Source organism: Mauremys mutica, chromosome 24 (assembly GCF_020497125.1).
Source record: "Mauremys mutica isolate MM-2020 ecotype Southern chromosome 24, ASM2049712v1, whole genome shotgun sequence".
Classification (NCBI taxonomy): domain Eukaryota; kingdom Metazoa; phylum Chordata; order Testudines; family Geoemydidae; genus Mauremys; species Mauremys mutica.
The window spans coordinates 2,220,317-2,244,248 of NC_059095.1; the positions used below are offsets into that span (position 1 = coordinate 2,220,317).

The following is a 23,932-nucleotide window of genomic DNA, read 5'->3' on the forward strand; positions in this document are numbered from 1 at the left end:
GTGAGCACAGGAAGATTAGCTAGGAATTTCTAATCTCTAATCCACAGCTCTGACACTGATTCCATCTGTGGCCATGAGCATGTCCTTTAATCTCATTTGTACAATGGAGATAATACCTACTTCACAGGGACATTGGAAGACTCAGTAAGGTGGTATTCGTAGAGTAAACAGACACCCTCTGAATGTGAAAAGCACTATTTAAGTGCAAAAGATTATTAACAGCTCCTGAAGTTTTAATGTCTATAATGGTGCAGCAACACACAGTGTTACAGAAAAGGAGCTCAATACCAACTTTTAACAAATGTTTATTCTTGCAACACATGTTAAACAAATACCAAAAACTGATGTAACAATCTTTTTCAAAAGCAGCAACTGAAAATGATTTTATGTTTAGCAACTTAGCTCACTAGATTTTGGGCTTGTGATTCCTACTCAAACTTTACATTCCACATTCCGCAATAGGAAACATCGTCTCATCCTCAACCAAACAGCTTTGTGAGCTGCAAGTCCCAGATCTCTTTGTGAGACTTGTGTTGTGTTGTACATTAGCGCTGCGTTCCTCTTCTGAAGGAAAGCTCACAAGTGGTACTGATTCATTAACAGTGGAGGTGTTAGTTCGCGTGGCTGAACTTTTCCTCATAGCCCCCGACCCCTCTGTAGCCAACGTTGGACCTGGCAAACAATCTGCATTTGCTGTTTTTGAGCTTTTTTCTCTGCTCTTCCAAGGCACAGACAGATGGCCTTTGTAAAAGTTCCAAACCAGCAAGGAAGAAAAAAGGAGCGCAAATCCAGCTCCCAAGAATTTTAAAATAAGCTTCTCTTTCTGGTCTTCCAGGGATTTTTGTTTTGCTGGGTCATTCAGCAAGGAAGATGATACCAAAGATTTAACCTTCAGAGTTGTGTCTGCATTTGGTTGATTTGTGGTGTAATTCTTAGTAATAATGAAAATGCTGTCCTGTTGGGTATAAAGAACGTAGCTAGCCACAGAAACAGGGAATTCTTTCCCATTAGCTCTCTCTACAGAATGACAGTCATAAAATCCAGCATCAGCCACTGTCACATTAAATATGACTATTCCTCCATCATAAAGCAGGTATTTAGACTCTTCTGCCTGAAGACTGCTCCCATTAAACTTCCACACCATCCTAGCCAGGTTGGACATGGGTGCGCATTTAAGATGAACACTGTTGCCAATGATAACGGGACAGTTTTTGACATTATTTCCTGAAATTGTGAAAGGTGGTTTCATTAAAAACAATAGAACCTTAATTTAACCTGCCTGACCACATATATGTTCAAAGAAACATCACAATTAATTAAGGAGCATGACACAAAGGACAGTGAGTGTTTTAAGGTGCGTGAATACACTAGAGAAAATCGACAGATTTAACTGTCTCCTCCCATCTGCTAAAAGGGCATGATAGCACAGATTGGTTCTAGCTGGCCTTATTCCCAGTGATATCTAACAGTCTGAATATGCGCTGGAATTCAGGAACTTGAGTTTAAATTCTCACTTTGCCACAGACTAACACAGTATGTAGCCTTGAGTAAATCTCTTCACCTTTCTGTGCCTCAATTTCCACACCCAACTTGTACACTTGCTGTTCTATCCTCACAAAGCAGTTATGAGGATTAGATATTGCTTGGACAGGGCTTTGAGGATACAAATGCTTTTGACTTTACCACATTACACGGATGACCTATAATCTGCAATAGCTGCCTCTTAGTTTTCAGTGCAGTTTAAGATTAAAGTCCCTAATCCTGCAAACACTTAAAAATTAAAAACGTTTTAAAAATTAATCACAAATTCATATTTTAAAATTTCTCTCTCTGAACCAGCAGGTTTTTTTAAAATAGCTGACTATATGAGTTATATTTCTGCAGAGCAATACCAAGTGTCAGTCACAGTAACAGAGTTAACAGGACTTCTTATGTCCCACATGATTTCTGTAGCATGGGGGGAAACATACCAACAGCCTCAAAAGTCATGGCTCACATTTTCAACTTCTCATGAAATTAGTGGTTTCAGTCTGAACTAGAATATCCTGACCCCAAGTTCAAAACCGTTAAGAACACACAAGCCAAATCAGCTCAGTGTTTTCTTGTAAAAAATCAATATCATTTTTACCCCTGGGTTGTATTTTAATTTAGCTATAATATCAGGCATTTCAATGACCACAGATATATGACCCACATGATATAGTACAAAATGAAAATAATTCTATTTCAACAATATTTTATTAAAGATAAATGTTCACGTACCTATTTTAGGACATTTGGAAGCATCACCATTTTTAACACTCTGAATTAAATCCCTGGAGGAAGAGAGAGATGAATAAAAGAAATACATCATGAAGGCATGTAAAAATGTTCAAACTTTTAGGATACTGGCTGTAGAATGCATCCTGGTTTTGTTACATTTTACTGACTTGTAGAACTGAATTTAAAAAGCAAGATAAATATCATCTCATGTATGGACCTCAAGCAATATCTTTTTACTTACCGCAAGTCTCCTGTTTGATTAGCCACTGGAACACACTTCTCAAAAGACTCAGACCACGCGCAATAAGGATCCCTTGCCAAAACACAATCCAAGCAGTGTTTATATCGGCTGCATACTGAAACAGGGAGTTGTACAACTTGGGATGGAGACCCTACATACAGCAGGCCCTAGAAATGCAGTATTGAGCTGTTATTTTATAGCACTGTGAGAGTTTTTAAACTTTATGGCATCCAGACAGCAACTTCTGTGATTTGACAATAAATCAACTATATACTTTGAAATAATAGATTACTAATGAAAGAGCATGAGAATATACAAAGTGCTTTGCAGAACGTAAGAAAAGACAAGATTCCTGGCCTGAAGAGATTACAGTCTTTATGAAAAATTTGGGAATTATTTTTGACTAAAAGTGATATAAATTGCCAAATGTGTGTTTGAAAGTTTGTTTCAGTTATATTAAAATGCAAAAGAAATCTACTTCCACAGATAAAATCTCATATATGCTTTTATTATTAATCAGTGTGATGCTAGAAAAGAGTATGTAGTATATACATAACATTGAAAAGCCAGATGTAAAGAGGAAGGCCTGAAGCATACCATTATACCAATCCCTTTGAATATGCAGAGACAGAGGATCTACCTTTTTGGAAGACAGTTTAAGAGATTGTACAGGCTCTGGGGACTGAAACAGCTGTATCTCCTCCATAATGAACATTTCCCCGTCACAGTTGAGAGCTTTATGCAAATATCCATTATCTGCATAAAATGAAATGTATTTTTAAAGAGAAACATGTTCAAACATAGCATAACAGCATTTTCACTTCAGTTTTAAAATTCATCAGCCTTTTCTAGAGATTTAGAAAACGAATCTTGAGGACAGGAAATTTCCTGAATGTTCCACAGCAATATTTTCCCCATTCACTTTCTGGTAAGTAAGAAGTAATGATTTTTTTAAGCAATGGAGACGTCCCTGATTTTGGATGATTTCCCCACACTGAGGGTCTTCTGATATGGAAGATTTCTAAACAGATCCTCAATGTCCAACAAAACAAACACACACTTTACCTAGGAGCTGGGCTGGAAATTCCAAACTGGCAAGTCAGCTTCTGCTTCCTTGCACTTGTACAAAGATTTTAACCTTTCCTTCAAGAAATTCATGGCTTTTGGTAATAGTCTTGACCAGAAGTCCCTTCATCCTGTGCGAGATTCACCCATGTGCAGAGAGCCAGCAAGATCTATGCACCACTTATGTTACAGGTAAGGCCCATTTTGCTAGGGAAAGCCAGCTGGGGACATTTCCATGACAAATTTTTTGAAAGCCTTGGTATATTTTTAAGTGCCACTATTCTACATTAAAAGTGTTTAAGCAGAAAATAGCTATCATTGCAGACCTCTTGACCAAAAGAAAACAGTGAGGCTACAAAGAAAATTATTATTCTGAATAAAACTAATGATAACATAGGTTATGAACGATATCTCCACAAGCTTTAAAAAGGAAAGAAACAGACAATAAAACACCATTCATCAAACATTACACTAAGGCCTGCTCTACACTCAAAATTTACATCTACCTAACTGCAAACACAATGGCTTCAATTCAGCAAAGCTCCACCAAAGTCCCACTGAGTCAAGCATTAAGAGTTTTCCTGAAGGAGGGCCCATAAGATGAAATTTGTCCTCACACAACACACAGTATCTTACACTGGGGAAATAAAGCAGTTCAGCTAGAAACATAACTTGGAGGAAAAAGGAAACTGAAGGCCCATTATAAACCCCCCTGCCTGGTTGCTGTCTGAGACATTATAAGTGGTAAATTAAGACAAAGGATTTTTGGTGCATTATTAGGAGTCAATAGATACTTTTACTTTTTGAAGGCTGAGAACAAAATTCTAAAACGAACTCTTCCATAATAAATCTTTCCTCCCTACCCCGCCCCGCCCAAATAAAACCACTTACCTGTTCCTATAAACAGAACATTGTATGTTTTTTTATCTAGGCCAGTGATTCTGTCTACTACAATCCTGGTATAATTTGAACCTCTTTTCAGTAGCACTGGCCTATCACCAATTGGATTTACAGCATTATCCATTAAAGGGTGGTCTCTAACAAACTGCAGAATTTTATCAGGCAAATCAAGAGAAGTGTTGTATCCAATACTCCGGGCAAAATTATCAATGCACTAGAAACAATGTACAACAAACATAATTACAACCATTTTTATATTCCACCAATTTACAGACAACTGTTACTATGTACTAAACTTTTAGCAATTTCTACCCAACTTCCACAATGGGAATCCATCATTCACTATGGATGAAATTCACCCAGGTGCTGAAGACCTGTGTAAGGAAGTCGCACCCACTAACCCCAGTGGTAGAGTTGAGCAGGAGGAGTGCCTACGCAGGGGGCCTCCACACACACAGACCTGGGATGGGGGCAAGATGTCTCTGTGCTGGCCATGGAACTGCATCTACACTGGCAAAATCTGGACTAGTAATTTTCTAGCAGAAAAGAAAATCAAGAGAATGTTTTCTTTAGAAGAGACTAAATGAGTATTTACAGCACCGGGACGTGGGAGTGGCACTTCTCCCCTGAACACCATCCATTTAACATGGGAATGTTCCACAGTCACTGGCCCTTTATAGTTTCCTTTGGCGAAGACTTCTTGGACAGTTTTCATACTGAATGCACAAACTGCAGAAATATCCAACCTTCCCCTTGGAGGTGAAAAAGAAGAAAGACAATGTGAGTGAGTTATTTTGCCCTTTATGCAGAAGGGAAGGCTGTAAAAACAACTTCTTTTTCGCAGTGCATGTTGCTATTTTCTCTTTAGGGTTAGTGAATATATGTACATAAATACACATCTAAAAAGCATCAATCACTGTTTTTGTGATTTGCTGAGAAAGGCTTAGGAAAAAGACACTGTGTAAAGGATTTTATTAAAAATATCTATTTTGTTAAAAATCAAGTAACAGACTCCAAATTAACTCCAAACAGCCTAGGAGATGTACACCTTAAGACTAGTTCTTTACACTTCATTGATAAATTAGGTGACAGCACGCAGACAGATCTAAGCATCGTGGTTAGTCTCGCTTTCTGCTCTCCACTTTTTATATGTAATTCTCTCCTCCCCAAACCCAACTATTTAATCCTGTTATAAAGTATGTCTTTCCCCTTTGTATCCAGTCTTAAATAATTTTCAAAATTAAATCTGAAAGGTTACATGGATTAAAGGTGAATTGGGGGCTTGGGTCAGGTGCTCACCTCAGTAACACTAGTTAAATCCAGAGAGACTCCAGTTACTTGAGTTACACTGGATTTACACTGATGTAACTGAAAGCAGAATGTGGCCCCCTCTCTAACCCATGCTCATAGCTATACTGGCCCTTGAGAAAACAGACTAGGTACATAGGGAGAGTCCTCTCATTTGAATTCCATGATGCTGAAGTGACTGTTTCCACAATCAGAATATGAAATTTAAGAAGAGCCCTTGCAGAATCCCACTTACGCACATTGTGGCCAAAATCAGTGGGATGTGAATGGTGGTGTAAATTATACAGTATGCATAAACTGATACAGCGGCAAAGTAATGCAACTTCCATTGATCTAGATATCTATCTCAGGATTTTGATGCCTTTACAAACTACCAAAGCTACCTTTTCACGATTACTTTTCAGTGGTACCCTTTGACATACACAATTCTGCTGCTGGTACATTTTGTCTGTGCCTCTTTATATTATATTATATAGACACAGACACAGACACACACACACAGACACACACACACAGTGAGATCAAATTCATCAACTGTAAAAACATAGCTTGGAGTCCTGTTTTTGTTTTCAGAAAGTACTAGATTAGACAAGTGGGCTTTGACAGATGCTGCATTTGGAAGAAGGGCACTTCAACTTGCAGTGGTTTCCTCTCATGAGGGTACTGCTTATCCTGCATCTTGGAAGCCCAGCTGCTTCATTTGGTAGAGGAAACAACACAGGAAGAAGTCAGGGTTTTGGTATATCTAAGTGATAAAGTCAATTTAAGTTTAGTTAGTTTTAATTTTTCCACCAGCCTGCCAGAGAATGCATAAGTCTGGACTGGCAAAGCCCTTGGCTAGTCTTCAACTAAAAGCTTTAGCCCAGAGACTGAAAACACCTAGCTTCAGCAAATGGCAGTGTTGACTCAGTCAGATCAAACTAACAAGTCTGTTCCATTCAAATATGTGGAATAAATAGGGTGACCAGACAGCAAGTGTGAAAATTCGGGACAGGGGATGGGAGGTAATAGGAGCCCATATTAAAAAAAGCCCCAAATATCGGGACTGTCCCTATAAAATTGGGACATCTGGTCACTTTAGGAATAAATGATCAATTCTTATTCTGAGTCCCTGACAAATGGCTGCAATCAGGCCATTAACACTAAAGTGAGAGCTCACTACTGAATTCTGAGATTAATTTGCATTCATTAGAGACAAGTTACCATTGGAGGGAAGGCAGTGAACATATAGACCCTGGAATGGCTACTTCACCAGCTGGAAGCGATAGATATAAACCTAGGACATGAATAACTAGGACAGGCTAAATAGCTACATGCATGAGTTCCATTATCAAAGGGTTACATTCTTTGTAGTATTACAGTATTGTCTACTCTAGAAGGCTCAACCAAGACCAGGGCCGCACTATGCTACGCACTGTACAAACACATAGTGAAAGACAACCCCTACCCCAAAAAGTTTACAGTCTATGTGAAGGGTTCACAACTAATCCAAATTCACATAAGCTTGGTTGTAACAAGAGACAAAAAGTTCAGAAGCTCAACAATGAATTCAAATCCGTGACCCGGATTCTCCAAATTCTCTGTTGTAGATTTTGGTGATAATAGCAACCTTCAGGTACTTTCATAATCTGTTTATTATAATTATAATAATTATTATTATAATTATTATAATTATAATAATACAATTTCCTCATATAATAAAAACAAAAGAGAAAATGAGAGAGAGAAGATTATACCTTCAGTGAAATCAATTTCCAAATGAAGTTTGACTTGATAGGGGATGGAGGAGAAAAACATAAACAAACAGTTGTAGCTTTTATGATGCAAATAACTAAACAATGCACCTCAAAGCCACAGGAAAAAAAGGTTATTTACCTTTACAATAACTGGAGTTCTTTGAGATGTGTTGTCCATATATATTCCACTCTCGATGTGCACATGCCCCATGTGCTCAAGATCGGAGCCTTTTGGCCACAAATGTCTGTTGGAGCCATACATGGGGAAGGCATAAAGAGTGAAACGGACCTAACTGCCATTCATTTCCATCGCCATAGCAGAATCCAGGTGTTATAGCATTCCCCAATAATGGGGAAGGACGGCAGGTTGTGGAGTATATATGGGGACACCACATCTTTAAAAACTCCAGTTACTATAAAGGTAAGTAACTTTTCTATCTTCTCTGAGTGCTTGTCCATATACACCTCTACCTCGATATAACGCTGTCCTCGGGAGCCAAAAAAATCTTACCGCGTTATATGTGAAACCGCATTATATCAAACTTGCTTTGATCCACCAGAGTGCGCAGCCCCGCCTCCCCCAGAGCACTGCTTTACTGCGTTATATCGAATTTTTGTTATATCGGGTCACGTTATATTGAGGTAGAGGTGTATGTTCCACTCTTGGTGACTCTGAAATAGTGACCTGATATAAGGAGGCAGGGGCTTGAAGTATACTTGGACAAAGATTGCAGTACAGCTCTACCAAAAGAAGCATCAGATCTTGATGCTTCCTCTGTGTTGGAATGGCTGCCTTGCATGAGAGGCAATACTTCAAATCGAATGACTCAGAATGGGACGTCTCCAAGCCACAGTACCAAGAAGATGAGGAAATGAAACAGCAAATAAGGCAGATAAAAACTCCCTAAACTACCCACAGTTTTCCAATAGGCAACTATATAGACAATTAAGTAAAGATTAGGAAAAAGCGACTCATCAAGACATGGACACTGGGGAGCTCTCTCTCCCAGCAATGGGCAACGAGAAGGAACGGAATGGTGGGTGGGCCTGCTCTGACCTTTATACTCTCACTATGTGAGCATGAAGACACTCATAGCACATGTACAACTGCAAGAAGAGACTGCTGGCCAAAAGACACTGACCTCAAGTGCCTGGGGCTGCATGAGCACTAAGAGTGGAATATTTATAGACAAGCACTCGAAGAACTTTCCTACAGAACGAACCACAATAGAAAAGCTTTGCTTAGGGGCTGAAACTAATGCAGCAGCAATTTACGTACCAGAAAGCTTTTACATTTAGGTTTACAAAATATCTGAAAACAATTCAGATACACAAATCCAACCTCTACTTTGAAAAACTACTTCAAAATGTTAGTAATACATGCATTTCTTACCATTGTTGAGTAAAAATCCCATAAAACATGCTTTCCCGCCAGTCTGCTCTCTTAAGTAAAAAGACATCCTGAACGATATTAAACTGGAAATTTGATTCTGGAACGGAACAGATAAGTCTGGATTTTAAAAATGACGTCCATCTTTTTTGCAATATGCGTTTTCCACCAAGATCACCCTGTATGAAGGGAAAGTGTCATCACTTTAGAGTTTATAAAGCAGGCTGATTTCACTCACATAAACACACTTGGTAGCACTATCACACTAGGGCTTGTTCAGTCTTCCTATACAAATCAGAATTTTCAAAGCCAAGAGATTTGAATGTCATAGGGAGGTTTGAACAGGGGGTTCTGAAGAGTGTGGAAGGAGGAGGAAGTGAGTTCAATTATAGAAGCCTGGCAGCAGAATTTTAATTGGTAAGATGGACAATGCAGATGGAACCATGTTTGCTCATTCTGCCATGAAGCTTTATCTAAACTACTTACATACTTTAAACAAAATTACTATACTACAAATACTAACTTTGCAGACGCGAGCAATTCTTGACACCAGGAGTTTGTCATAGAATTCAAATTCAACAGCTGTTTCAGTGAAGAACACATAAATTTTATCATCATCTCCATCTGGATTAGATCCACTTTCCGGCACAATATCCATATAGACAAAGCTGGGCTCTGGAATATATAAACACACATAATGCAACAGTTTTTTCTAATGTAGAGAACAAAATACCATACATATCAAAAGTGGGTTTTTTTTAAACTGTAGTAAAATTATGTTGTCTTAGAACAGTGGGCAAGGAAAGGACTAGAAAGAGCTTATGAGTTAGTATACAATTTTTTTAAAAAAATCTATCCAAGTGAAAATGGACTACTAATTGCCTCTTCACCTTACTCCTTAATTATAAGCTCACTTTTATCTTTAGTCCTCAATTTAGGAGCTTGCTTTTTCTGGACACAGCAAAATCAATGCATATTAATTTCAGACAGTTAAAGGTACACTGATGCCTAGATTAACCTTTTGCAGGAGATGAAATTTATTACCACCAATGCTAAATGGGAACCTTTTACATTTCCTAAAGTAAAGGTTTATGGAGGAGTTTAATGCTCATCTATCTCCCTTCAATTTTATGCAGAATAAGGTTTGTATGGAGAGAGGAACCATTTTATGGACAATAAAGGGGCCTAAAGAAATAAAAAAGCAACCCTCCACAAAAGCGAGCCTGCCTAGAATAGGTTTTGTGTATACAGACACGCAAGATGAAGCAAGTCAGAGATGGGAGTAACAGACTTAATTCTGAAAAAACTAGGAAATTCAAAGTCAACATCTGATTTTTTTTAGCAGTTTATTTGCCTTTGAGTTTAGGGCCTGTATAAAAGTTGATATAAAACTGTAGCAATTCCTACAAAGATGCCTTAAGATCCATTGTGTTTACTAATAACAGGACTAGAGAAATATTGAAATCCATTACTGATGCTTGTCTATTTGCATTTTGTTAGCTTATCCTATATTAATTAGTGGAGTCTAGCATGCCATGGAAGGTGGTTAGAAAAAAGATGCACCAACCAGTTTTTGCTTTGCACACTATTCAGTGTGAAGCACTTGTTACTGAGTATAAGATATACATGTTATTTGAAATACACACACACAAAATCTGTTTTGCTAAATCTACTGCTGCCTGTGCTTATCAAAGAGGGTTGTTAGTTACAATACTGACAGAATTGGGATGAGGTCCTAAACCAACCTCTGCTTTATTGTGATACTTATTGAGTAAACCAACAAATGTTACAGGTGTTAACATATTAAAAAGTTTCATAATAAAATAAAATTCAATTGAATTTTAAACCAGTATCAAGAAAAACTGAAAATAATTATGATCTAACATTTGGCTCCCATGCTTCCAGAGTCATAAACTATGTCACTTTTCTGCAGGCATCTTAAAAATGGCAGCTGCCTTTAAACACAAACAGTGACATGTAATCTAAATCTTTATATATGGCAAGGGGGAGTACCCCACATTAGACTTTCAGAACTCTACACTGGGAAGAAAAATGGGTGCAGTTCTTAATTTTGTGTTAAAAAAATCAAGCAAGATGGAATATTTGCCCTGCAGGGGCTAAAATATGTATAAAAACATCTTACCATTTAGCCAAGATGCTTTAAACTCTGTCCTTAGATGGTTTCTCAAACTGCGAAGTATAATAGGCTCAGTGCCCAAGAAGTTGTTTGAAGTGGCTGAATAAAATGCACTATCTGTGAAGAGTTTAAAGAAATAAAAGTGCAAAAAATACTTTTTCGTACAATGCAAAGGAACAGTCATAAGTTATATGTATTTATCCCATGCAAATGTTTATAGCAAAAGTAACTTGAGGAGCAGGTATAGCTATGATTTTACCTGCTGAAAAGTCTAGGCTGCTGGTCTTGCAAGGTGCTGAGCACCCTCAGTTCCTACAGAGCTGATTAGGAGTTGAGTCCACGCAGCACCATGCAGAATTAGGTCCGTAAGATTGTAAGATGTTGGGGCAGAAAGGTATTTTGTTTTGTTAGCTTTGTAGACATTTGTCTAAAATGAATCAGAGCTCAACTAGCTGGAAGTTACATGTTGCTTGTAACTGAAGATCTCTGAATGTGAAACTTTTATACATTGATATTGTTCAGAGTATCTATAGGCCCCTAGAGTGGACCTTAAAAAGAGTTAACAGGAAAATGTGAAGAACATTGCTGTTTGAGCTCTATATTTATCCTCATCACCATTTATAATGAATCATGGTGAACTATGTACACCAGACATCAGTCCTGCTAGGCAGCTTGTTTTCTTAAGAAACAGCCACGTATCCCCAACACCTACCAAGTACAAATCTCTGTTATCATTATTTGAAGGTCACCTCTTCTTAAGCAACTTTATGTCAGTCCCTTGAGCAGTCTCTTAAAAATAGATTTCACTCTGTATTTGTGCATAGGTCCAAAATGAGTTGACATGGAGAGGACGCAACATGAATTTAAAGTTCCAGTAAGATCAAAGGATAAATATAAGAATATAGTTTAACAGGCAAAGGACAAAACATACAATGAATGTTTGAAAGCCAACAAGTGCTAGGTGGACTCTCAGAGAAGTGACCCAGACAACCACTCTGGTAATCTCAAATGTTGCTAAGGGACATTGAATAAGGTTTCAAGGGTAGTTTTTGCACAAGAAAGAAAATCTTTTCCATGTGGCTTTCTAGTAATTACATCTGAAAGATTTCACAGTGCCTGTGTGACCTTCAAACATCTGAAACCTAAGAAATTCAAGAGTAAGCAGTTAGATTCAAGGATATCAGATATGGTTGCAAGAGTCATACTAACAAAATCATTAGCAATTAATCTTTCTGAAAAAGTCCCTATCAATGAGCCAGCAGAGGCCAAAAAAGAGATACATATATCAATGCACTAAAAACTGCTCCATTTAGTTTTTTATATAATAGTTTCATCTGTGTTCTCTTCCAATGTTTAAACCACAGATCAGAGGTTAACACTTCATGAACATGCACAGACATCAAATTAGAATTATAGTAGTTGACATCTGATTAGCAGTGAAAAATGATTTAGTCTTACATGGAATTCCCAAAACATACCAACTAACAGAGAAGCATACTTCAGAGTAGGTTCAAAAGGACATCTTCCTCTGCTTTCTTCAGCTTTCCCTTGCAGATGAATATCTGTACTGTTGATGACCTGTTGTAAACAATCATTCTATCAGGCTGAAAGCAAGACTCACATCTGATAAAATAAAATAATTAACAATTTATTTTAAAAGAGAATAATCATGGAGTGAATATGGAAATGTGAGTATTTGTACAAATAGAAATGTATTCAGTCTGTTTTTTCTGGGCTTCTTTGTTTTTAATTAACTACTATGAAAACTCCTCTTTCAATTAATTGGCCACTGTCAAAACACCCTGCCCAGAGTCACAGTTTAAATCTGCTGAGATTATGTAGAGGGTAAGAAACCAAATAAATACATTTTGTTTGGGAAAATGTATTTCTTTTTAGAATGCACGCTCTTCTATTGGGAGTAACAATGCAAATTCCCTAAATACTGATGAGCAAATTTAAAATCTGGTACAACTGCCACTACAGCGAAGCCCTCAGTCTTTATAAGTCGCCTGCTATGTGAGAAAGTAAGTTAAAATAAAAAGCTAGGCTCTTATAGGTGCATTTGGTGAAAATATAGCATTCATCTGATTTGCAACCTACTGTCAGCATTTATTAATTATTATTTATATAGGCTCAACAGTGTTCCTGGCACTCAACTGAAATGTAATCCTGTTTTAACTTTTATTTTTAAACAAAATTTGTTCAAAGCAAAACAAGACTAGATGAACAAAGAAAAGAACTGAGAATAGTGAAATATACATACAGTAAGTAAGCATGAAAATCATTCATAAATATATGCACAGAGATAAGGCAACAAAATAAGAAACGACAATGACTGTTTCCAGAAATAAAACTTGCTAGCAAAAGATGGAAAATACAGAAGTCATAACGCAAGCATTTAATTGCTGCTGCTAAATTTGTTTCATTATGACCAATCATACATTAAAAATAATTAATTTTTTAAATTAAAATAATTACAATAAAATAATTAATACTAATTTTCCATAGGAAAATTACTTGGAAAGGTGCTTAAAGATCTACCATACTAATCAAACAATTATATTCACACGCAGTAAAGGGTGTATTTAAGTATATAAAATGCTTACCATGTAATCACAAGCTGGGTAAAATGCATTGGTTCCACAAACATATAAACTAGTGTCATTTATCTTATGAAGGAGGAGGATGTAGTTTCGGCAATCTACCTGAAACAGAAAAAACAACAGTAATTTTTTATACCTTAGGGGCGAGTGCATGAAGGCTTCCAGGTGCCTTCACAAAAAGCAAGCAAGACCTTAAAACACAGAGAATGTGTCCAAATACACTGGACTCAAGCTCAACAGATAAATTAAAGAGTAACACAAATTTTAATACTCAACAATTTTCAATATCAGATCTTAAAAGTATGTTTACAGAAATTACTAATTACATATATCAGAGGGGTAGCCGTGTTAGTCTGGATCTGTAAAAGCAGTAAAGAGTCCTGTGGCACCTTATAGACTAACAGACGTATTGGAGCATGAGCTTTCGTGGGTGAATACCCACTTCGTCAGATAATTACATATATAGTTGTGCAAAGCTCAGACCCAGAAAAGCTCTTTAAGAACATGCTTACCTTTAAGCATGTAAGTAGTCCCAATTGATTCAGTGTTACTGCCCACATGCAAAAGTGCTTTGCAGGATCAGGGCTTAAATATGCATAGCACTATATAGATGGAGGGTAGTGCCAAACAGACAACAGTCTGAAAATAAATGCAAGACTGAATGCATGCAGTGTGGGGTGTGTCAGAATTGTAGTCACTGTAAAAGAATAGAAGTTTCAAAACCAGATTCCTATATACTTGCTTATTGTTTTTTAAAAGCTATTCAATATGGTAACTTATTTAATAACTAGGTAGTGAAAACAAACACTTTACCTACTTTGTCCTTTCCTCTGCGAATGCATTCCAATTGTCTATCCCTTGTTGCGAACCAGTCCTCCTGGAACCCAGAAAATATCCCATATTTAGCACACTGTGATTGTTGGTCTAAAATTCTAAATGTAAAATCAAAACCAAAATAAATCTACATTTTGCTTTAAAGAGCAAACCCGACTGCCACCTTCATGGAGATTCCTCTAGCAGTGGTGCTGGTGTGATGCCACTGCATCAGGAGAGGGGGCTAGATTTAGGAGTTACCCCAGGGGTAAGTGCCCCCAGGAGAACACAGACCCCATGTGAGCAGGGGCTTTCTGATTGGGCTGGGCAATGAGTTCCTGGATTTGGCCTTTACTGAAGGTCTTTGGGTTGTCACATGGGACACAAGAAGCTAAAAGCACATTTTATAAATGAATTACATCCAATGACATCACTAGAATACTGTAGTGGACGTCACAAAGCGCAGGCAGTTTCCCCTATAGACTCTGCAACATGCTCGGCCACACCCAAATCCTGTAAGTTGCTCTGCGTGAGCAAACGCCTCACTTTCACTGGGGTTTTGCCCAGGCATGTAGAATTCACCAGCATGGAACAGCTTACAAGATGAGGGCCCCAGTTTGTACAGAAACCCCACAGAACACACAACTTCCTCATCAGAAGGCATGTCTTTCACATCAGATCTAAATTTATATGCCTCATAATATCTTGGTGTTCTTTCACTTCTATTCTTGTAAATTATTTACATAAAAAAATGCCATATCACAAAACAGGTTTCATGAGAGAGGAACCTAAAAGAAGTTAAACCCGCTTCACTTGAAGTCAATGAGAGTTGTGGGTACGCAGCACCTTAAAAATTAAATTATTACGGTTTAAAGGCACAAATCAATATGATACAGAGCTGCACAATCAAAAAAACAATACAATGCTATCCAACAGAGCTAACTCTGAGTGGCTGCAGATTTTATAGATTTGTATCCTTCATGGCACAGCTGTGTCTTCAGTTTTAAAAACAGGAATTACAAAGAGATAGGCAGGCAATGACTGATGCATATTACCACCTTGAACAGAGGTATCTAGTTACCTTGGATTTATGAAAATATTTCAGCAAAAATAATAATTGTATTGTGTCATTTAGGTCATTGTTCCACATGAGGGCATTGGAGGGTTGAGATGCAATCTACAGTCAGAGAGCCAAGAGGTTTTAAGTGGTAGTTACTGTGCTGCTAACAGCACCGCTGAGGTTTTATAACCCATAGCTTTATCACTAACTAAGATGACTTGGGTCCTGATCCTGCAAGGATGAGAGTAAATCAACTGAGGTTCTGAGAATAAACAACAAGGACTACTTGTGGCCCCTTAGAGACTAAACAATTTATTTAGGCAGAAGCTTTCGTGGGCTAAAACCCACTTCATCAGATGCTTGGAGTGGAAAATACAGTAGGGATATATATATATATATATATATATATATATATATATATATACACAGTACATGAAAAGATGGGAGTTGCCTTACCGAGTGGGGGGTCAGTCAACTCCCATCTTTTCATGTACTGTGTATCATAGAATATCAGGGTTGGAAGAGACCTCAGGAGGTACCTAGTCCAACCCCCTTGCTCAAAGCAGGACCAATCCCCAACTGAATCATCCCAGCCAGGGTTTTGTCAAGTCTGACCTTAAAAACCTCTAAGGAAGGAGATTCTACCACCTCCCTAGGGAACCCATTCCAGTGCTTCACCACCCTCCTAGTGAAATAGTGTTTCCTAATATCCAACCTAAACCTCCCCCACTGCAACTTGAGACCATTATTCCTTGTTCTGTCATCTAGTACCACTGAGAACAGTCTAGATTCATCCTTTTTGGAACCCCCTTTCAGGTAGTTGAAAGCAGCTATCAAATCCCCCCCTCACTCTTCTCTTCTGCAGACTAAACAATCCCAGTTCCCTCAGCCTCTCCTCATAAGTCATGTGCTCCAGTCCCCTAATCATTTTTGTTGCCCTCCGCTGGACTCTTTCCAATTTTTCACATCCTTCTTGTAGTGTGGGGCCCAAAACTGCACACAATACTCCAGATGAGGCCTCACCAATGTCAAATAGAGGGGAACGATCACGCCTCTTGATCTGCTGGTAATGCCCCATCTCATACAGCCCAAAATGCTGTTAGCCTTCTTGGCAACAAGGGCACATCGTTGACTCATATCCAGCTTCTCGTCCACTGTAACCCCTAGGTCCTTTTCTGCAGAACTGCTGCCTAGCGTTCGGTCCCTAGTCTGTAGCGGTGCATAGGATTCTTCCATCCTAAGTGCAGAACTCTGCATTTGTCCTTGTTGAACCTCATCAGATTTCTTTTGGCCCAATCCTCTAATTTGTCTAGGTCCCTCTGTATCCTATCCCTACCTCCAGCGTATCTACCACTCCTCCCAGTTTAGTGTGATCTGCAAACTTGCTGAGGGTGCAGTCCACGCCATCCTCCAGCTCATTAATGAAGATATTGAACAAAACCAGCCCCAGGACTGACCCTTGGGGCATTCCACTTGATACCGGCTCCCAACTAGACATGGAGCCATTGATCACTATCCATTGAGCCTGACAATCTAGCCAGCTTTCTATCCACCTTATAATCCATTCATCCAGCCCATACTTTTTTTAAACTTGGGTGGCAAGAATACTGTGGGAGACCGTATCAAAAGATTTGCTAAAGTCAAGGAATAACACGTCCACTGCTTTCCCCTCATCCACAGAGCCAGTTATCTCGTCATATATCTGCCTACTGTATTTTCTACTCCATGCATCTGATGAAGTGGGTTTTAGCCCACGGAAGCTTATGCCCAAAAAAATTTGTTAGTCTCTAAGATGCCACAAGGACTCCTTGTTGTTTTTGCTGATACAGACTAACACGGCTACCACTCTGAAACCTGAGGTTCTGAGCCATTTCATTTCCAACTAAACTCAGCGATGCTCAACACTTTGCAGCACCAAGAAGCAAAACATACAAAAAGGCCCTTACTTTTATTGTCATTACAATACGCACTCATATGCATTAAGCACATTGATACCAATCTGGCAAACTCTTACTCATGTGAATAATGATAAGTAGTCCAACTGCTTTTAACGGTTCTACTCACATAAGGGCCAGTCACAAGAGTAAGGATTTGGCCTTTGGTCTACATTTTCCCAGATCTGAAAGGTCCATTATCATCACTGAGCACTACACTGAATTTGTAACCTCTTAAGTACAGTGCTCAATATTCCTACTGGAAAAACTTCACGAACAGTTGTAATTCCCCAGATCATAGGACTGAACATCTATCTCATACTAACAGTTGCAAGACATTGCTTTGTTGTCTTTAAAGATCTGAAAATTAAATTTCAGAAAAAATATAGCCTTAAGCAAGACAGGTTTTTTAAAAAGGGATAAATAGTTGTTCAGCTTACACTGGCTATTTTTCTTGAGATGTCATTCAAGTCAAGTGCAAATATAGCATCTCTGGCTCCAACAAATAAGATATCAGTTTCTTCACTCACCAAGAGTGTGGAAAAATTGGATAATCCTGGTTTCATAAAAGTTTTTATATTTCCATCTAAAAACATACAAGTTATAAAGTTATTTTAAAAATTATTTGCTGCAATTGCCATGAAACAAAAATACCAGACTGAAAAAGGGATAGCAGTGGGACAAAGGCTTATATTTTAGTCACATTTTCCAGGATTGTGTTTTAAATAATTTTCAATTATATAGAGATATTTTATTTCCAGTTATATAGAAAAATAACCAACACAAAATCATTATTAACTGGACACCAAAGTCTCCAGCCACGAGATTTAATGTTAGGGTAAATCACAGCAGAACATGCATACAAGAATCTGGGGGAGAAAGAATGACCAATGGTGTTGAAAACTGTGTTGTCTTCGAGATTATCACAAAGGGTTCTTTGCATGAAAAGTGAAACTCTTGTTAGATCTCACAAGTTAAGCAGATTTGGAATGTGTCAGTACTAGGATGGGGAAATGCTAAGGGATGACAAAAGATGGGTTGGTTATGCAGGTAGCATTATTTTCTCTGAGCCTGTACTGAAGATCAATGCCCCAACTTGGTGTTAGGTGACACTGTGTTATTGAAAGTACCATCTTTCAGATGACACATAAAGCCTAACATGTGAAAACATCTTGTGGGGATTAAAGATAGGATATCATAGCTTTCAAGAGATTGGAGTTCATAATACTAGTATCCTGGTCAAAAGCTAACTGAAAATAAAGTAATTGTTGTTTCAGTCAGTTTAGCTGGTAATTCTTACATACCTAGCACACAGAGGGAACCCTACTACTCTTCAGCATGGATTTTTAACACAAGAGTTTTATCACACTTACTTTGGTATGTTACTGTTTTTCTGGGAATGCAGCTCAGGATAGAGGCTTCCATCTGTTGCATTAATCCATAAACAAGATAGAGACAGAGGACAGCAGAGGTGCCACTCATTTTCAGAAATCCAGTTAGAATATAATCTATCTAGTTTTAATTCCTTGAAATTTGAATATTTACAGACAGCATTTTCTGTATGGTTCTTGAAAATATCTTGTTAGGAGGTCTCAGATGTAGATATCTGTAGTTTTTAACATTTTATGAAGCTTGTGTAAATCAAAATAGCCTTTTAAATTGTTCTATTTGCAAATAAACTTTTTCACGAACATCCAATAGACATACCCTAAAATTAAAAGCAGTTTAAGATCAATTCAACTGATTAAACAAAGATCAATTACCTTAGCGTTCATAACAAAAATGTATTCTGCACTCTTAAAAGTCTTTTTTCGTTTGTATTTTACAGCTACCTCGTACGTCGGTAGCCATTCCTACCTGACACTAGTCAACCTTTGTCTGTATGGATGAATGTTTTGATCATATCTACTGCATCCTGCAATAAGTAGGCACAACAGAGCTAATGTAACAATGCTGTGCGCAGCTTTTGTTGATTATTTTTGCTTTCGTGTGTTTGCCTCAGCTGTGTTTCAGATCTTTGTTCCACAGTGGTAGACTTTATCTGAATCCATGGTCTCCTTTTGGGAGAGAAAGGATCTGAAATATGTTCTTTGTGCAGTTGTACCAAAGTGAACGGAAAGGCGTGTGGGTAGGTGGGAGGCAAGGCCGGCATTAGATTACTGGCGCCCAGGTCAGAAACTAAGGAGTCCAAGCCCGAGCCCCGCCACCCAGGGCTCAAACCAAAGCTTGATCATCTAACTTAGCTTCGCAGGGCCCCCAGTGGCATGGGGCCGCTGGCAATTGCTCACTTTCTACCCCCTAACACCACCCCTGGTAAGACGGCATCACTGGACAGAGCTCAAAAGTCTATGTTGTGTGAAGCCCACAAGGTCTCAGTTACTCAGTAGAAGTTATAACAAACAATCCCAGCCTCCAGTTCCTTCTCCCACCCATTTACTCCTTCACCAGGCTGCACCGGAGAGGGGCTCTGGGAATGACACCTGCCCCGGGCTCGCCCGCAGGATGGGGCATCTCCAACAGTTTCCCCCTTGCAGGAGAAAGGAAGGGCACTGCCTGGTGTGTGTGGGGGGCCTTCCCCATCGCCCAGCAACCCCAATCCAACCCCCTTCTACGGCTCCTGGGGGCTGGTAGATGGTAAGGGAGCCTCAGTGACTAGCAAATACACAGCAGAACAGGTCCCAATGGAGCCGGCTAGACCCCTCCAGCACCCCAATACCCCCCTCAACCCCCCCAAGAACCTCCCCAGCCCCACCCCTCCCTACAGGAAACCAGGGCCAGCCCCCATTTCCCATCCTGACCCCCCCAGCTCCACTTCCAACCCTCAGGGAACCCCCTCAGCCAGCCCCACCTCACTCCAGCACTGGAGCAACCCCCCCTCCCCCCCAACTGCCGCATTACCCGGGAGGCGGCGGTTGGCCCCCCACGCGCCCCAGATTCCCGCGCCGCCCCACCCCCTCCCCGCCTTGCAGCCCGCAGCTCTCCGGCCTCGCACACGGCGTCCCCAAGCCGCTCGGAGCGCCCTGCCCGGCCCTGCCCGGCGGGAGAGGGGAGGTCGGTTCCCCCGAGAACTGGCTCGTTCGCCTCTGTCAACAGCAAGCCCGCGGCACCCGCTGCAGGACTTTTTTCAACACACGTCGGGGGAGACGATTGAAGGCTTGTCCGTCTTGCTCCCGAAGTTGAACAGTCTGCGCCTAGCAGCAGCCCCGCCTCCTCCCATTGTACTTAAATCCTAACAAACCCCACACCTGAGGGGTCGCTGTTGGTGCAGTAAAGCGAGGAATTTCTCTCACGTAACGAGTTACAGCGTCACAGCAAACACGCTGCCAAAAGGGCAAGCAGGGGTGTTTTCAAACATTAATTTGCAAAAATAACATCAAGGAGCATCATACATGAGGTTAACTTTGTTTTTGGCTTGCTGGCTGCAACTGCCACATTTAGGGCACCTGCAGATTTCAAAAGTGTTTCAGCTACAATTTTTGCTTTTAGTCTGCACTTTTAAATTGGTGACACTACCAAACTGATCAGCGCTGAAGCATCGTAGGGAGGGGAGGTAGGTAACATACTACTTAACTAAGTGGAGCTTTGCTTGAACCAGTGTGAATTTCTTTCATAATTCTTTAAATACCCTTTTTTCCTCACTCCGCGTGCCTGGTTGCTGTACCCATTCTGTAGGAAAGAACAGTAGAAAAGCACAGGGGAATTATACCAAGAAACAAACACCAAAATAGGACAGCAAATTAGACCCTCAACTTGCTTTGTATAATCTTTTTTAGTACTCATGGAAAGCAACTAAAATACAAATGTGATGAAATAAACTTTTATCCACTCCAACTTAATCTCAGAAGAGCCACTGGATAGAAAACCTACTTTAACAGCTGTTTGCAGTGTGGTTGTAGCTATGCTGGCCCCAGGATATGAGAGAGACAAGGTGGGTGAGGTAATATCTTGTAATTGGACCAACTTCTGAGAGAGACAAGCTTTTGAGCTACAGTACTCTTCAAGTGATAAATCCAAATACCTTCAAAGGTTTAGTCACTAAAAGGGTACATTTTCTCCCACTTGAAACATAACAATAGAGTAAGGAGTCCCTCAGGAGAAACTGACACCATTGCATTTATATTTACCAAAGTTTCCCTAAAAATTTGCTGTATTAGAACCCAAGGAAAATCAATTACAGATAAGAGACGGATTAGTCATCCACTCCACTGATTTAATAATGTAGGATTTTTTCTCCCCTGCACTACATTTTCTAGTGTTTTGACTCTTCCAGTTAAGAGCTTTAGGAGAAGGTATTTTCCCACTCACTTCTTGCAAGATATTATTCAAGTAGACAGAGTGGAAAAAGTTTTTCCTAGTATTTAGCACATTTCCTTTTCAACTTTATCCCATCTCAGGTTATACACCTGAAATAGTTTCTCTTCCTTTATATTTACACCCTTCACATTTTTGTAGATTATAGAAATACATATACATGGTTTGTGCATTTAGATACTCCTGGTCAGCCAGACCTAATGTGTTACAGAATAGGACAGAATGCATGTGCAATCTGTATTTGATGGGGGAGGGGGGGTTTGCAAGTCAGAGTTGACCATGCATTACCAGCAAGGAGGAAAAAGATAATATGTAAATAACCTAGCTATTGATCAGACTTAAAACAACACCATAGCAGGTGGCTCTTGTTTTCCACTGATCGTACTGTTTCAGAGTAGCAGCCGTGTTAGTCTGTATCCGCAAAAAGAACAGGAGTACTTGTGGCACCTTAGAGACTAACAAATTTATTTGAGCATAAGCTTTTGTGGGCTACAGCCCACTTCTTTGGATTGTACCGTGATTTGACTATGTAGCCTCAATAAAAGTCAGGAAATTTTTAAAATAGATTATGTTCCTAATGTTATATATGGAAGAATGGTTGTATTTTCTGAAATAACAGGTCCTACAATTCCTTCAAATGAGGAATGCTAGATGATTCCGACTGTCTAAGATGTTTCCACCGTTAGCTTCTGCCTCAGCTGGTCTTTTTTAAACTAAGAGATGTAGGCAAAGTAACAGAATAAAAAGATACATGCAAATCATTTTTCTTTATTAATACTCAATGAGATAGTAGCTGGATAATACTTCCCTTTGCTATCAGCCCTTCAGAGTTCAGGCTTTGCCCATGCAGTAGTTCAAGGGCAAAACTGCAATCTTTTAAATACATTCTTCTGGCACAAGGCTAAACAGAGCACACTAGATGTCAGTGCTTTTTAAAACAGCAATGACTTTATTGCCCAGAGCTAATGCAAACATTTTCCACACCTGCCCTCATTTAGCAATTTATCCAAACAAGGTTCACAAAAGCTATTTATTTCAAAAGTAATCCTTTATGTTGTCCTTAAATGTATTCTCATTTAAAGTGACTACTGTTCAACCCTACACTCTGGCTGTGACTCACCAGCCACAGCCATGAGATACGGTGAATGAGGAGGATAGTACAGATTTTTCATGCATGCAAGATAGAAGATGAAAAATTATCTAAGAATGTATTTTTATGCATCAAAGTTTATTATATTTAGATGGGGGCCAGACTTATTTTGGGCAAAATGATCTACAACTAACTTTAGCCACAGCAGAACAGAACATCAATACAAATAAAAACACTGTGTGCTGTATTTAAGAAGCTTAATATTTCTGCATTTTTAAATGTTTATATATTAAAGAGGCTATAGGTTTTTGTAAATTTTATAAACAGGAAGAAAATAGATTATCGGTATTACATACCATTTAAGATATGCAAGCAACAGAATAAGAACAGTTGTATTAGTCCAACACATCTGTTTCAAATAACAGTGCATTATTTGCACAGGAGAATCTTCTGCTCCATTAGGGCACTTTTCAAGCAAACAAATGAGGAGTCTCTCTCCCCCGACCCCACACTTAGTATTCCCCACCTCTGTACAGCTACCAGGAACTGTCAGCACAGGAGCAAGGGACAGCTCTTACACTGGGGTTTGTATCTCTTTCCCAAATTACCAGACAATGAATAGGCTTTACTTCTCTAATGACTCTTGTACAGCAACTATTACTGATAAAATGTTTCACTTTGCTGTGGCTCCACCCTGCCCCCCAAAATGGTCAGATTTTAGGGTTTTTTTTAATATAGAAAGCTATTTTTGCTGCTTGTTTGAAACAGCTCAATGCACCAGCGATAATCATAGAGATAAGGTTTGGCTCCTGGGTTGTAGGAGCCCGGAATGTAACTCTCACATTCTGGCTGGTACAAACTGGAACTGCATTCAAGTCAGAGGTAACACCACAGTGCCTTTATTTAATGCACTTGAACCCTAGGAAAATCAAATAGCTCTGAAATAATCCAAAAAGCAACCCTGTTAATGGATGATTTCATTGCGATATAACACTATATAATCCCAATTTCATGTATCAGTACCAAAGAAATGGTGGATATTTCCCACATTCACAAGCAAAGCATCATTGAGACCAGAAGGA

At 39.2% G+C, this 23,932-nt stretch overlaps 1 protein-coding gene across 3 annotated transcripts; it reads right to left on the reverse strand.

The window, feature by feature from the left end:
- Window positions 1-303: 303 nt before the first annotated feature.
- Window positions 304-20,696, reverse strand: LOC123355906 (semaphorin-4E-like). Of its 3 annotated transcripts, none has more exons than XM_044998759.1 (15): window positions 20,583-20,696; window positions 18,823-19,157; window positions 17,890-18,035; window positions 14,460-14,519; window positions 13,646-13,744; window positions 12,518-12,617; window positions 11,046-11,156; window positions 9,426-9,577; window positions 8,906-9,081; window positions 5,064-5,220; window positions 4,460-4,682; window positions 3,144-3,259; window positions 2,504-2,670; window positions 2,263-2,315; window positions 304-1,224 (listed from the first exon to the last, which is right to left on the reverse strand). In XM_044998759.1, exons 2-15 carry the CDS (start codon window positions 18,929-18,931, stop codon window positions 440-442), a joined length of 2,454 nt encoding a protein of 817 aa, XP_044854694.1. In that variant the 5' UTR covers window positions 18,932-19,157; window positions 20,583-20,696; the 3' UTR covers window positions 304-439. The 3 variants fall into 3 exon arrangements, with proteins under 3 accessions (XP_044854694.1, XP_044854695.1, XP_044854696.1); XM_044998760.1 differs by lacking the exon at window positions 20,583-20,696 and adding an exon at window positions 19,307-20,115; XM_044998761.1 differs by lacking the exons at window positions 18,823-19,157; window positions 20,583-20,696 and having other exon boundaries at window positions 305-1,224; window positions 14,456-14,519; window positions 17,890-17,938.
- Between the last annotated feature and the right edge of the window lie 3,236 nt (window positions 20,697-23,932).